Source organism: Haemaphysalis longicornis, unplaced genomic scaffold (assembly GCF_048455015.1).
Source record: "Haemaphysalis longicornis isolate Haplotype H1 unplaced genomic scaffold, Haemaphysalis longicornis Haplotype H1 scaffold_3, whole genome shotgun sequence".
NCBI lineage: Eukaryota > Metazoa > Arthropoda > Arachnida > Ixodida > Ixodidae > Haemaphysalis > Haemaphysalis longicornis.
In genome coordinates, this window is record NW_027526335.1 from 99,288,080 (window position 1) to 99,303,254 (window position 15,175).

The following is a 15,175-nucleotide window of genomic DNA, read 5'->3' on the forward strand; positions in this document are numbered from 1 at the left end:
TGAGTCCCCACTCCACTCCATTTGCTCCCTCCACTCGGCTGAGGGGAGGATTCCGCAATCCTTATACATGGGGAAATCGATTTGAAGGATCTCCTCCAGTGGAGGCTCGAGTGGAGGAAGGACTCAGAATACCAGGGTTAGCATACCGGGCTCCAGCCCGCTAACGCTACGGCGGCCGGTAGTGGGGCCCGACTGGGCAAGCGCAAATTCGTTCCGGTAGGGGGAATTAGTTCCGCGAGCCAGTCTTAGCCTTGCCCACGCATTCCTCCAAATCCTCCTCAACCTCAATCGGGGGTGCAGCGACCGCCGAAGAGCACCTTCCAGCTCGCGCGGCATTCGATATACCCAATGTTGGGAAAAATACGGTTCGATATAAGCGTACGAATTCCTATACTTTTACACAGAATTTTCAAGGGGATAATTTATGAGTTCGATATAGACAATAATTCGATATACCCGTGTTCGATATATCCGTGTTCGACTGTACGAATAAACACCGATACAGTCTGCAAAAGCACATACCGTTCGCCGTGTATATGCTTCGCAACTTTGCTGCTGAGATGCGCTCTGAATTTATTTTTTGAGTTTTGGGTGGTTCGAATATTTCGAACAATAAAAGTGTCGTTCGAATCGAATCGAATACCAAAAAATTCGAATCGAATATTCGAAGTTCCGAATATTCGCACACCCCTAGTGTTAACCCTTCGAGAACTATCGAATCAGATCTCGAACGTTGGCGATCAAAGATGGACATTCCATCCATGTGACAACAAGCGATACACTCTTCTTATCAAATCAGATAGCCTGCGCGGCATACAAAAGAAAGACGGAAACGTGTGCTTCACAACTAACTTAGATAAGACAGCTGAGTGCGGTGAGACGCTGGTAGCAAAACAAAAATATACAAATCAGAGAGCATACTTCGCGTCAATATTTCCATGTTGCTGTTTCATTCGTTGCCTACTTTGCATCACTTTGTTTCAGACTGGTCGATGGAGTGCGTGAAACTGTGTGAAGAATACGCGAGTGCCGGTGTCGTCGGTATTGACATCGCGAAGGATGAGACGCAAGGGAAGGGCTACACCAAAGATGAAGTGCAAGCTTATCAAGTTAGTTCTCTTTTTCGTGCCCTGAAAGGGGCTTTCTTTTTTGTAAAGTGAGTTTATAAGGATCACAGAGTGAATCTAGACATTCGTTCACACAAACTGCTTAGTTTACAAACACCCACAAACGCAACCATGACTCTCCAACAGAACCCTGACATTTTCTTCCGCCCTCAAAATCCTTCAAAGCGCTGCCCACTTGTCTAGTCTTTGGGTTGCTCAGATGGCGGAAAGAAACGTAAGCACTCAAAAATATTTTCATTGTTAACATGCAACACCAACTGCTTTTTGTTGATTTGTCTGTCAAGTGATCGAAACTGACGGGTTGACGTCAAAAACAATTGCAGTCTCAAAATAATCACAGCTGCATATGTCTTTTGTTGTCAGTTATGTCCTCGCGTTTTGAATGTCAGGTGGACTCCCAGTAGGGACTGCATATATCTGCGGGCAGTATTCTGCTTGTACTACGCAGAGCAATTTTATTCTTTCACATTGTTTGCGTTTATCTCACTGGTCAAATATACACAGCTGTCATGTGAAAAAGAGCTAATATCTTCTGTGGCAGAGGGTGACAATACTTTACCTGAAAACAGCAGATCTGAAAAACAGACATTTATTGAATCTGTTTGTCTTTGCCGTTTGTGATGCTTTTTTATTCGTAACTGACGTGGCCACATGCACACAGCTTCGGGATGTATCAGTGTTATGAAAGACCTTTTTCCGTAAAACTGTCTGTGCATGAATGACAAAATTTGCGATAGCACAATGGCTGATGTGTCAGTCTGACCTTGCATGTAGTATGTTACACCCCCCAGCAATACTGCATCGTTGCACATTGTTGTATCGCAGAAACACAAACCATATGATAAAAATGCAGTCCTTTGCTTCCCACAACTACCTGTAAAGCCACGAAAGGAAGGGAATAAGTGTGCCGAATACACTGCGTGAACCGCAATGATTAGGAAACCGTCATCTTTTCCCTGTGGTGCAGCCTGATTGCATTTAGATTAGTCGCAATTCAGTTGAATCCTTACTCAACCTGTCATTCAGCTGTAAGCATTCCACTTTTTAACTTGACTGAAGTGGAGCGTTCATAACGCTGTCACTAACCTCCCAAAATAAGAGGATGTTCTCGATCACACCAATGGAGCCAACCTTCAGTTGTGGCCGACAAGTCTTGAAAAGTATTTGCGGCATGCTTCTGGCGTCCAGGCGTGCAGATTTGTCATGTCCAACAAATTTGCTCTGTAACATCGACAATGTCACTAGTAACATCAAAAATGTCACTGCTACTTTATATCACCTACGTCATGAAGCTGGACAGAGGCTATTTTGTTAATTGTTATCAGATTCTCCTACACACAAAATGATTTTTTTGCCTAAATAGAATTTTCGACCGTAACAAAGAAAGACAGTCTACAGATGGATGTAGGGCTTTTAATTAAGAGCTTTGTGTACCACAGAAGTGGTGGTCTGTACTATGTATATAAACGAAGGCTTTGTACCAAGGGGCTCTTTTTAAGAACTCCTGCAAAACTTTTTCTTTTTTCAGGTACTTTTTGGGCTTTAAGTCTGTTCTTTGTGTCATGCAGAGATGAATGCAAAAAGAATGATCAAGATTCATGTAGAAATAAAAGAGGTATTCGGTTTTTAAATTTAAGAATACCAGTAAATTAAATGTTGCTGTCTTCTCGAGAACCGGGGGACTTCTTCTCACGTCCCACTCTCTCTGATGATGTTTTAAGCCCGGAACTTTTAAGCCCACGGTTGTCCCACCTGGGAAGCCCCTATCTGTGCTTGACAGCATCGTTTGGTGGCACCGTGCCAACTGGGGTAATACTGCACCCACAAGTAGGAGAAGACGGATACCACCAAAGTCACCTGCCCATTGCTGCATTGATGTGTGTTGCTAGGCTTAATTTTTCTGAACTCTTCCATACTGTTCAAGCTGTTTTTGGTTAACACGACGGCTGTTCATAACGAGACCGACCTTGAAGTTATCCCCCAAGTGATTCAAAGTGTGAAGTGTATGCGCTGCTTTACTACTGAGGCTTGATATGAACTCATTGGCGGGTTCCCAGAAAGGCGAGAAACAGTCGCATAGCCTGGTTTAAAAAAATAACTTGTAAGATGCTCACACACACACACACGCACGCACGCACGCCCCCAAAAAAGAAGCCTCCGCGGGGTCAAACTGCCGACCTTCGAAAGGAGTCTGGGGCGTTAACCACTCGGCCATTCCAGAAATGCGGCGAGGTGCAAGATTTTGGCATAAACTGCCTGGGTGTCAATTAATATATCTGTGGGTAGTTTTTGTTGTTTATCAGAAATTCTAGCAGTGAAGACGTTTGTTTTTAATGAACTGATCTTACAGATTAGCCCCGTCAGGCCAATACTACAAAATTTAGCCAAAGCTCCCTCGTTTATCTCTTAAAAAGCTATCGCACAGTTGCGATCTCCTCGACTCAGGCCAAGTTAGTCATGAAAGGAATGCACCAATGGAATTACAGCTCTCCTTGGTTACGGCTTTCCAACAAAAATAGCTTGGTTGAATTTGTCTTATGGTGGCTGGTTGCTGCCAGAGAAAAAAAGGTGTGATTGTTTTTTGATGAATGGAACGGCCCTTCCCAGTGTGAAAGCACCTCCCCAAATGTCCAAATATTCGAGACGGACTGAAAACCGCAAAGTTGCTGCGTGCTTTGCGATGCTTGCTGACTACACCAATTCTGGCATCGACGCTGATATCGGATGAGGGTAGACATCGTCATGTGGAACTCAGACGGACGATTTGACATGCCTTTTGGAGAAGCATGCAGACGCCGGGCAATGCAGAGAGCGGTTCATCATAACACGGCTTGAAAGAGCTCACAAGCACTTGAAGCGGGCAGAAGTGTCTGCCCTCTGTTACTATCTGTGGTTAAGTTTTTGGGGCGAAGCCCCATTAGGGCTGGGGTTGTTGGTGTCTGCTGTCGTCGTCGTTGTCATCGTAATCGTCGTTCATCTGATGTAGTCATGGTACTAAAACACCGGGAAACTCGTTTTCGCCTCGCGCTAGAACGTAAGGCGTACTAAAAAAACACCGGGGCGCTCGTTTATGCCTCGCTCTGGAGAGCTTCGTGCTTCAAAGACAAGAGACTTTTACAGCAAAGCTGTATAACTCTGCCCTCAACGGTTTCATCTCCATTGGCAAAAACGCCAAGGCACCAAGAATACACTTATATACTGCATGCTTCACCCCTCACCAGGTTTGACATTAGTGGAGAGGGCCTGGGATTTTTTTTATGCTTCATTTAAGAAAAAAATGTGACCCAAAGCATTATTCAGGCTCGTTTGGTCGACAGCCAATCGTAGGGTGCGTAGAGTCTCCACGTTGCGACGTCATATTTGGAGGCTTCAGGTGTGGCATATGCAGTGCCACATTTGCTTGTATTTTTAGTCATAAAAATTGAATATTTCTTTTATTTCTGCACCGATCCTGATAATTCTTTTTGCTTCTGTATCTGATCGACGCGAAGAACAGACGTAGGGCCTGAAAAGTACCCATACGGAAAGCCCTAGAGGGGTCTTTTAAGTTTAGACAGGTAACCCAGAGGAGTGGAAGAACATTGAAAGCAAAGACCCAGTTTTGGCAACAAAAGCGCTGCACCAAAAACTTGAAAATGAAGCTTGAAAGTGGAACAAAGCGGCAGTTAAGTTCTAATCTAACATTTGAGAATTTGTAACTATTCCTCTAATGTGCGTCCCGTTACCGTTCACTATTACCAGATGTTAGCACTTAAAAACAAATTTTTCTCGTGCTTCAACGAGGCTAATAACGTTTCACTCTGTCTTTTTCTCTCTATTGGTTCTCTGCTACCAGAGAGCCAGGCAACTGGGAATACCACGGACGGCGCACGCAGGTGAAAGCGGCGATTACAGTTCTGTACGGGATGCCATGGTGGAACTAGATTGCAGTCGCATCGGGCACGGCTATCGTGTCTTCCAAGACGTCACGGGCCAGACGTACAAGATGGCCCAAGAGCGAGATCTTCACTTTGAAGTCTGCCCGTACTCTAGCGTCCTTACAGGTGGCTGCCCCCTCAACACCAAAAGACATTCCATAGTTAGGTGAGTCGGAACACTGCGTGTGTGTTTTTCTGATGAAGGCAAAAAGCGAAAATATCCGTGTGTGGAGATTTCGGCACATGTTAAAGATCCCGAACTAGTCAAAATTAATCCGGAGCCTTCCACTATGGCGCGCCTCATAGCCTAGGTGTAGCTTCAGCACGTTGAACCCCACAATCAATCAATCAATCAATCAAACATAGCATGTCTGGTAGCTTGCTTGATTAGAGGTACGAGGTAAGGAAAACCTGGCTGGCCTGTATCATTTTTAATAAACTTGTGGAGTATTAAATGAACATTGAAGTGAGTTGCCAACAATTCCTTTTTTTACCAGAGCAATTGAAATCTTTAGGCCATGTCTGGAGTTTTTCCAGTTGATTGGCACACACTTTTAATAAGAAAAATGCATTCAAGTTGGCCAGTTCCTTTGCGCCATCCTCGACTTTGATTTGCAGACAGCAGATTCCACAGGACTAGATTTAGCCATTTTCTAGCATGTTTCACCTGTTGAAGTTTTGTGGGAGCAAACAAGAAGTCTTTGTTAACTAGGAGATGGTTAAAAACCAAAAATCCTACATAGCTCGTAAATGCATTGCAAACCAGTATCGTGTCATCATCATGATTAGTGTGGCAACAGCGAGCTGCATATGGCATTTTCTTCTTTGCCGCTCATGATAAACTTGGTGACTCCCAGATTTCTGCTGAATAGTCAATTGACTACACGGGTTAAACTGTGCAGTTCTGCCTCATTAAGGCTTTGATAAATCTGCTTAATTGTATGTGTGTGCATTTTGTTTGAGTGCACATGTTATAGCACCCAGAAACAATGCCAGCAAAGCTAGATAGGCAGTGGGACCTAACCACTTGCTGATATGCCTCGACTACCACACATTCTGCTTATCGTGGCATCTTTTTGTTCGCTAGCTGTGTTACTGCGAGCTTTCGCAAGAACATTTCCTGTCTGCTTGCTGGAAAGCAGTGCATAGTGTCTTACAAAACTAGTTGCTCATGGGCTGGCAGTTGGAAGGAAAATCGTGTTGTCAAGGCAGTGCTTATATACCTTAGCGAATCCTCTCTTGATTGTGAAACTCCACAGGCTGCGGAATAATTGCGCATATTTCTTTTTTTTCATTATATTGATGATAATTACTTGGCATGGTTCAAAATGAGCTGTGATAATCTGTTTTTGCATCCCATTTCCTGTTAGACATACGTGCCTTAAGTTTACATAGTTTTTTTATTTATTTCACTGTCATTTCTCATACCTTCTATATTCGTCCCTTTCTTTCTTTGCCCCCCCCCCCCCCCGTACACGTGGCCCAGTGGGAAGTAGCAGGTCAAAGACAAGTCACTCAGGCTGTCCTCTTCTCCTTTAAATAATCTTTCTACTCTCTCTTGCTTATGTAACGTTGTTAAAGAAGTACTGCATTTTCAAGGTTAGTGTTTTTTCAGTGGCTGCTCACAACTTTGTCACCAGCGCTCTAATCACGATAGAAGGGCTGTTGCACCGGACAAGGGAGTAGCTGGTAGATGCCATGGGGGCATGCGTGTGCTCAGAATGTAGAGCCGCTAGTGACAAATGCCTGCCTGATGCAGTTGAGAACACTGTCTGTTAAAAAATTACGGGCGTCCTTGAGAATATAATTGTGAGCAGTAAAATGCATTGCTGCTCAAAGAAAGCCCTGGAAGTCCGTTCGGAGTGACCTGCTCTATATGCGTTTTGACATTGTGACCTCTACCATAGGACTTTCAAGCGCCAAAATATTTAGACAAAGGATGTAAAGGACAGAGACAAGCGCAGGCCTCTATCCTTGACATCCTTTCTCATGTCTCTGTCCTTTACATCCTTTCTCTAAGTATTTTGGCGCTTGAAAGTACATATTATCATGGAATAGCAACTAGCACATGCCCACACATTCAATTGTATCTCTAGGTGTAGTTGAGGGTTCTCATGCCAGTGGCCTGGATTTGAACCCCAGTGGTGCTGACAATTATTTTGCATTTTATTGACAATTAAATTGTTTTGTTTTATTCATGTCAAAAATATTTCCGAGATCAATTCTTTGGGCTATTTTCATACATGAAGGTGGTTTGGTTTCCTTTAGGTCTGGGGCGCAGTCTATTAGTACTATTGGTCCAACTGCGCCATTTGTGCCATTTTGCTCCGAGTTGAAACTTAATTAAGCATAGTCTGTGTTTTAAATTACATTCTGCATCACACTAGAAGTGCCCGACTTTTACTTACATAGACATGGAATATTGCCCACCGCTGTTTCCCCCAGTGGAAAAGCAGTCGGCAGTCATGAGCATTGCAGGTGGCTGTGGACAGCGGCGCCCCCAATACAGTCATATCTGTTCAGTTCAAGAATCAGACAGTAATGCTTTTGCATTTTCCCCCCGAGTTCTTATTCATTCCTTTCACTCAAGCAGGCATTATGCATCATGTGTAACCTGCAACCGCACTGTAGAAGTGTAGAGGACTCTTTACAAGGGCCATCAGGTTCCGCGACCATTCTTTGTGTACTGTCAACATACTTCACAGCTTCGTGTTGCCGGCACGTGATGCAGCCAAATTTGAGACAAAGTCTATGCTCTCATTACCTGAGCATTCTGCCCACTTTGTGTCAGCACTGCTGCTACACAGAGTTTCCAATACCTTCAAGACAGGTTAACAACTGCAGAGCTGCAATTTGGTTTAATTTGAATTGCAGTGTTGGCCAGTGCCATAACCTTATGCAAGAACAAAAAGGAAAAATCTTGTTTGTTATGACCATTTAATGTTTCGCAAATACAGGAACAAAAATTTATTTCCCCTTGTCAGGTTTCTTTCATTGAATACCTGTCATCTAGTTTTATGTGAGCTGTAGCCACGTGAATTAGTGGGGGCCGTGGTAGTTAGCAGACACCTTACAAGTCTGTGGCTCGTCAGAGTGACGTGCCATTAGGGCATGAAAACGAACGGCATAATTTTAGAGAACTGCAAGGTCAATTGTTGCGATTTAATGAGCATGTGTGAGCTGCGGCCATCGCTAAAAATAAGTGAATCGCAGTTACAGTTAGGGGCAGCTGGGACATCGCGTTGCATGGATGGCATCAATTACATCTGCTTTATATAAAGTTCCACGTCGCTCATTTATCAGCCTTGCTTGTTCCGCGTATGTTTCATGCTAATGCTGAAGACGAAAACCTTCCTTGGAATCTGCTATATACAGTAGAACCTCATTACAAGAGACGCTGTTACAAGAGACACTTGGTTATAAGAGACATTTGAATGAAGACAATTTGGTTGATTTTCTTATGTTTACCATGTTAGCAACATTGCGTACAAAAGACCTTGGTTACAAGAGACATGTTTCTCGGGTCCCTTGTGTGTATCTGTAACAAAATTTTACAACTTGCTTTTTTTTCTGCCATAACCGTGTTTGTATGTAGGAGTAGCTAAAAAGATTCCTGAAGAAAGCTAATGGGCCTTACCTTTTCAAAGAGTGCCAGTGTTCCCAAGACACGATAGCAGAGTAAGATCATGGCTCACTGATCTTGCGATGCTCACCTTAAGTTCTTGGCTTCGCCATCATAAAGCTGCTAAATGTAGAATTGCTGGCTTTAAAAGCGAGCCATGTGAAAGGTGCATTTACGTTCACTTGTATTCTCAAGGAAGACGGCATCTTGTCAAAAATTTGGCCGACCATGTCTGCATTGAATGCCTGCTGGTGCGAGCGAAAATTATTTATTCACAGAGGGGATGCAGCTGCAGTGACATTTTTTATCTGTCATCTTGAATATTTGTTGCAGGTTTGCCGAAGACAATGTTAACTTCTCTGTCAGCAAAGATGACACCACTATCACGGGCAGCACTCTCTTTGATGAGTATGCCTTCCTTCTCCGACTTGGCTTGACCGAAGCACACCTTGCCAGGGCGGTGAGTGAGTTATCCTTCTTTTGTGAAGTTATTTTTTTTGCGACCGCATAAACCTTTTCAGCCCTGGTGGTGTCAATTGGCACCATCACATAAAAGTTCCTTTAGCGCATGGAGAACAAATCCAAGACTGCTAGTTTTGAGGGCGATTATTCTTCCATGATTCTTATTGCGATAGATATCCCTGTTGTTTCATTTTAGTGGAGCTACACGCTACAAAAAAGAAAAAGCTCTGGTGAAGTCGAAATGACGACATTGAGGCTGAAAAAAATGGCGGTCTCTGTTTTATTCCCAAGCTTGTAAACCTATAAATATGTGTGCTACAGCATAACATTGAGGAATTATGCAAAAAGTGATGTCTCTGCTCAACATTAAATTTTTAATTGCCAGATGTCTGAATTAATTGCCTCATTAATAAATCAGTTAATACCTTTACTTCCAGCTCTATTTCTGGTTTGTAGCCTTATGGGACCCTAAAATTTAGGGAAACACACAGAAAACACTGTTTTACTTGAAATACAGTCACCGACCGTTTTTTCGGACTCGACGGGACCTGCCGATAAGTCCGAATAATCGGTAGTCCGAAAAAAAGGATTCACTGAAAAAAAACCTTTATTGGCCCAACGGCTTGAAAAACGTATGTATGCGCGTCTGTACACACCCACGCCTACGCGCGACTAAGTCCACCTCTATTTCCGCCAGCGTTTGTCCGTCACTGTAGGCAGACAATAGCACTGTTAGAGCTCGCGCTAGATCATTATTTGATGCCTCTGGCATTGATGACACGTCATCATCGGAGTCGCTGTCAACCTGCGCCGGTTCGAGGACCTGGCGTATGATTTCGTCATCATCCAATTCGGCACACAGAAGGACGGCACCCTATCGATGTCGGTGAAATCTTCAAACGTAGCCGCTCCCACATCGACACCGCTAGCACGGAGGTCATCGAAAATGTCGGATGCTGCGGCAGGCGGCATCTCAGCTGTGGGGTTCTGGACTGTGTGACTATCTTCGTCCTCACTGCCGACCACAAATCCCGCATGCCGAAAGCAGTTGCGGATCGTGTCCTGCGTCACTTCCCTCCAAGCATCAGACAGGATACTGATAGCCGACAGCACATCCACAGCGTAGCTTTTGTCACTGTCCACACACAGCAGCACACGATTCAGAAGGTGCAATCGGTAGTGCAGCTTCAAGTTCTTGACGACACCTTGGTCCATGGGCTGCAACACACTTGTGGTATTCGGCGGCAAAAATTCCAAGGTGATCGCTTTCAGGTTGAGAGCACCGACGCTGGAGTCTGAAAAATGAAGCGGCGGGCTCTGCGGCATCTGAAATATCGGTCGTGGATATACATGTACTTCAATGCGACAAGTGGCCGTGCCGCGAAGGTGTCCGAATAAACAAGCGTGTCCGAATTTTCGGCGTCCGAATAAATGGTCAGCGACTGTAAAAAATCAGGGCCGAAAGGGTTAAGTTACAGGGGTGAACAAAATAGGTGGCCATTTAAAAAATTGATTTATTGTACAGGGGTGAGACAGCTGCGCATATTGCGCACTTTTGATACAAATCTGCTTTCCAGCGCCAGGCTGCTCCAAAAGCTTGAAAATTGCAAAAATTGAGCCAAACTGCTCCAAAACAGTCTGACAGCCAAGGATGTTAATGCTCCCACTAGTTTCAGTGGGGAAAAATGCTTACTGACAGGCATAATTTTCCAGCACCGCCAAGGTGATCCTGTTGGTAAAGGTTTAATTGATTGATCATTCAATAAAAATCCCCAAGATAGTTTTTTCGAAGGTCACCATGTCGGGTTGCACATGTTATATTCTGGGAGTTTTTTTAAAGTTTTCCCATGGAAAACAATTGCAAAGTGCTGTAGAAAAAATACGTATGTGTACTCGGGCGACAAACTACTGGTGAAAATTGATGAAAAGACAGCAATTTTCGGAGCGCCGTATCTCCGGAATGACATTACTGGGTGCCGCCATCTTGGTGTGGTGAATATTATAAAACATGGTCGTCGGGTGAAGGAGTTGCTCGTGGTTCAGGCAGAGTAGAGTGCTCTTAGCTGATTTCTATTGTGGTTTTGGTTATGGGGGTGGCTGGGTTTTCATTTAGTCGTTTGATCTGTTGAGGGAAGTTTCGTGACTCAAAGAAAGGGAGTTCATTGAAAACAACGTGGGGCCCGTGAATTCGCCGTGTTTCGGCCTCGAGTGAGAGGCGCGGTGCGTGCTTGAAGTGAAATTTCGAACTCATTGCGGTGTTATAATAAAACGCTGAGTTACTGCTGCCTTTGACAGTGAGCTTGCCAGTGGCGGAAATGGGACGATCGACACTGCAGGAGTGGCGGCACAGGCTACATTGCCGCAAAATGTTCAAGCAGTGGCCAATAGCAGGACGGGCTATTATTGCACGTTAGTAAACTTTATTTATCTGAAGTGAAATTTAATGCCAAGAGGGAGGTGGATAAACATACCAACGTTCAAATTGCGGTTGTAGTGAATGTGCACCTTAGGGATTGAAATGGCAGGGCTGGTGGGGTGTGAAGATTGTCACCTCGCTTTGCGCAACTTTTGCCATGCCTCTACAATTGTGTGTAAAGCCGAGTCTGAGATCACAAAAATAATAATTTCAGCATTCACATGATAATGAAAATGCCTTACTATTGCTTAGTTTTTCGTGTCATGTTTTCGACGGCACCCTATGCTATCTATGCGTAGCGCCTAAGAATTTATAAATGGCTTGTAAAAAGGTAGTGCAGTTCGTGCCTTGTAATACTCTAGTTGAAAAAACTTCATTGAAAGGCTGTTTCAGTGTTGTGTACGCTCAAAACCCATTAAAAAGTGCACTCCCCCCTTCCCCCCGAGTTGCTAAAAATTAGATTTTTAGGCTCCTAAGGTGACATAATAAATCTCATTACCTGTTCCAAATCAAGGTTCTTCTGCTCCAAAATCGAGATTTCGCTGCTCCAAAAACTGCTCCCAAATCTGATTCAGCTGTCTCACCCCTGATTGTAAAGCACAAACTGATTCTTATTGCACTTTCCCACCTTTATAGGTGCCCTCCAGTGTTTTCTATTTCCAGTATTCTATTTTCTTGCAATTATTTTACTTAGCCTGTGCAGTTTAGGGAGCATAATTATCTATGCCACATAGAAGTCGTGTCCAAGCTTCTATGAGTTCTGCTCACAGCCATCTGTTGTACCGTGTGAAACCAGCTGAATTCTCTGGTTGGCTGATTTAAACGGAAGTATTTTTGGCATCTCGGTCAGCCGTTCCGTTTACCTTGGAAATTAGTGCACCAAATTAATTTTATTTTTGCCTTTTCAGAACCTGAACGGTGCCCGATCGTGTTTTCTACCACATGGAGAGAAAGAAGACCTGATTGATGCACTTTACAGGGAATATGGTTTCTTTAAAGGAGCAGCCAAGTAAGCATAATAAAGGCCATGTTTCCCATTATTTTGTTTCACTTGCGCAACTGATGTATTTGCAGTGGCAGACAAAGGAAAGACTAAGAGCGAATGCGTGAAATTAATTGTTTATTGCCACATATTTGTGATGGAGGGGGCCTAACCAATACGGAAATTTGTGAGATAATTTGCCGTAATAAACGTAAAAACCTGTGGAAAACGTCAGAAATATCACTTCCGTAGAAAGCGTTGAAGGCGCAGACGCCCAGCCTGTTAGCATTTCCTAAGAATAGTAAATCCCAATTTGACTGTTGACAGTCCATCCATCTGTGTAAATAATAATTGCTGTTGATTAATATAACTTGACGAAGTTCTGAAAAATTAGTACAAACACCCTACATTCATACTTTTATGTGGAATTCTCTTGCAAACACAGTGGATTTAATAGGTGATGTTCGAAATAAACTTTCCACCGTTGGTCGTAAAAGGCAGTGCTTACCTTTATTATACACTGCTCTGACGTGCACCATGACGAACTTATCAACACTGTAACCTTTGAGGGACTTCTTGTTCGTCCACAGTAACAAAAGAGATGTGAAGTTGCAGTTTTAAGGGTAAAAAGTGGTTGCTGTGCTGTCATTTTCATTTAAGATAATCATGTCTGGGCTTTGTTTACTCAGCTTAGAAGGCAGAAACTATGCACAATTCACCAAAAAAGTATTGGATATGACCACAAAATGTTGCCTAAGACAGTGCCTAGTTATATAAAGCACACGGCCTCTTAAATTAATTCTGTTTTTGTTCCTGCAGTCAGTGTTCGGAATTCTAACTTTTGCGGTTACCATATCTGGAACATTATAACAGCATTAACTTGCTGTGGAAGTTACTGTGTAGTGTCCATAAATAAATTATGACTAAGGTTAGAAACATGACAATATTTGACCTCAGTACTAAAACTACGACACTTGTATGAGTCGTTTGTAATACAGTCGAACACGGATATATCGAACTCCAAGGGGATCATGAATTAGTTCGATATATGAAAAATTCGATATAAAAAATATGGGCTCTGAGACCTCACCTATGGTGGACGATCACTTACCGATCGTCGCATTCAAGAATGACAACTAATTCCGCACTCACGACGCAGCAGGACGCTTCATTTCCGTGAAAAAAAATCGCTGTTCTTGGCCTGCGTCTTCGTCCAGGAAATGAAATTAAAGACGTTGGTCTCGATCTTCTCGACGCTGCACAACTAGAAAATTCCAGCAGTACGCTGCGCCTTTGCACACCATGCACAACACGCACGAAAAAGAAGAACAGCGCGCACGTACCGCAATAACTTTGAAGGTAACAACTCCAAGGCTCTCTGAACGGACTCCAACAAAGCGCTCGCGATGGTCATCTCCGAGAGAAACAGTGATCTCCGAAAGGTGCGGGACAACTCGCCAAACAGCAGCAACAGCAGCAACATGCAAAAGAAGGAGGAGGCCGCCAGCGCCTTCGTTCCTTCTTCCCTTTCCCGAGACGACATCGGGGGAAGACAGACCCAGAGAGAGAGAGAAAAAAAAAACTCTTTTTCGTCAAGCTGAGGTACGAACGCATCCGCAAAAAAAAAAAAAAGGACGTGCGCATTCGGGGCATCCCTCCCTCGCACTGTCACATTTTCCGAGTGTTCGGGCTTGTGTGCCTAGAGAGATTTAGCATACCGGGCTCCGTCCGCTAACGCTACGGCGACCGGTTGCGAGGCCCGACTGGGCAAGAGCAAATTCGTTCCGGTAGGGGGAATTAGTTCCGCGAGCCAGTCTTCGCCATGCCCACGCATTCCTCCAAATCCTCCTCAACCTCAATCGGGGGTGCAGCAACCGCCGAAGAGCACCTTCCAGCCCGCGCGGCGTTCGATATACCCAATGTCGGGAAAAATATGGTTCGATATAAACGTACGAATTCCTATACTTTAACACGGAATTTTCAAGGGGATAATTTATGAGTTCGATATAGACAATAATTCGATATACCCGTGTTCGATATATCCTTGTTCGACTGTATATGTATGTACGGTCATCTGAGTGTAGTTGAGGCCTATGACGAATGGGATATTTGGGACTAGGATGTGCAATAATTGGGAAGGAGACGGCAAAGCTGCTGAACACTAAAGCAAGGCAGTTCCTCTACTATGGCAAAATAAAACGCAGAACATAATGAAGCAAAGCAGTTACAGCAGTATTCTGAAGTTTCGCCTCCGAATTTGGATCAGAATTTGTGACAGGCAGCACAATGAGGCATGAAAGTTCCAAACATCCACTGCATATTATGACGTTGAAGTATTCAAATTATTCTGATGACCGCGCATTATTTAAAAGCAACAGAAATTTCTAGGATGCAGGTATCAAAAAGTCCATTCCCGGAGTCCTTCACATCCATTGGTCCGGCGACTTGAGCGCGCGCACTACACAGTGCGCATTTCACGCGTTGGAAGTCCATGCACCTGTTGTAGTCCAGACGTGACTTATAGTCCCCACTAATCATCCACGTCCGACGTCTGCAAAGATGGAAAGAAGTTGGTGCCACAGATTAGCTCGACAGAAAGATGTTTGTTTCGGAGTTATGTTTTTTATATAGCATGCAGAAATGTCAGTT

General features: G+C 43.9%; 1 protein-coding gene across 3 annotated transcripts in view; it reads left to right on the forward strand.

Annotated features, from left to right (window-relative positions):
• The window catches only part of LOC144174930 (adenosine deaminase-like), a 34,353-nt gene that overhangs the window by 13,818 nt on the left and 5,360 nt on the right, over positions 1-15,175 (forward strand). For 2 of the 3 annotated variants that reach the window (XM_077703919.1, XM_077703918.1), the window contains exons 5-8: positions 985-1,109; positions 4,963-5,210; positions 9,000-9,126; positions 12,453-12,553. In XM_077703919.1, the coding sequence (XP_077560045.1) occupies positions 985-1,109; positions 4,963-5,210; positions 9,000-9,126; positions 12,453-12,553 (601 nt within the window). Of the gene's footprint in view, positions 1-984; positions 1,110-4,962; positions 5,211-8,999; positions 9,127-12,452; positions 12,554-14,921; positions 15,100-15,175 lie in introns of those variants that run through there. The other variant, XM_077703917.1, reaches the window with a different exon arrangement.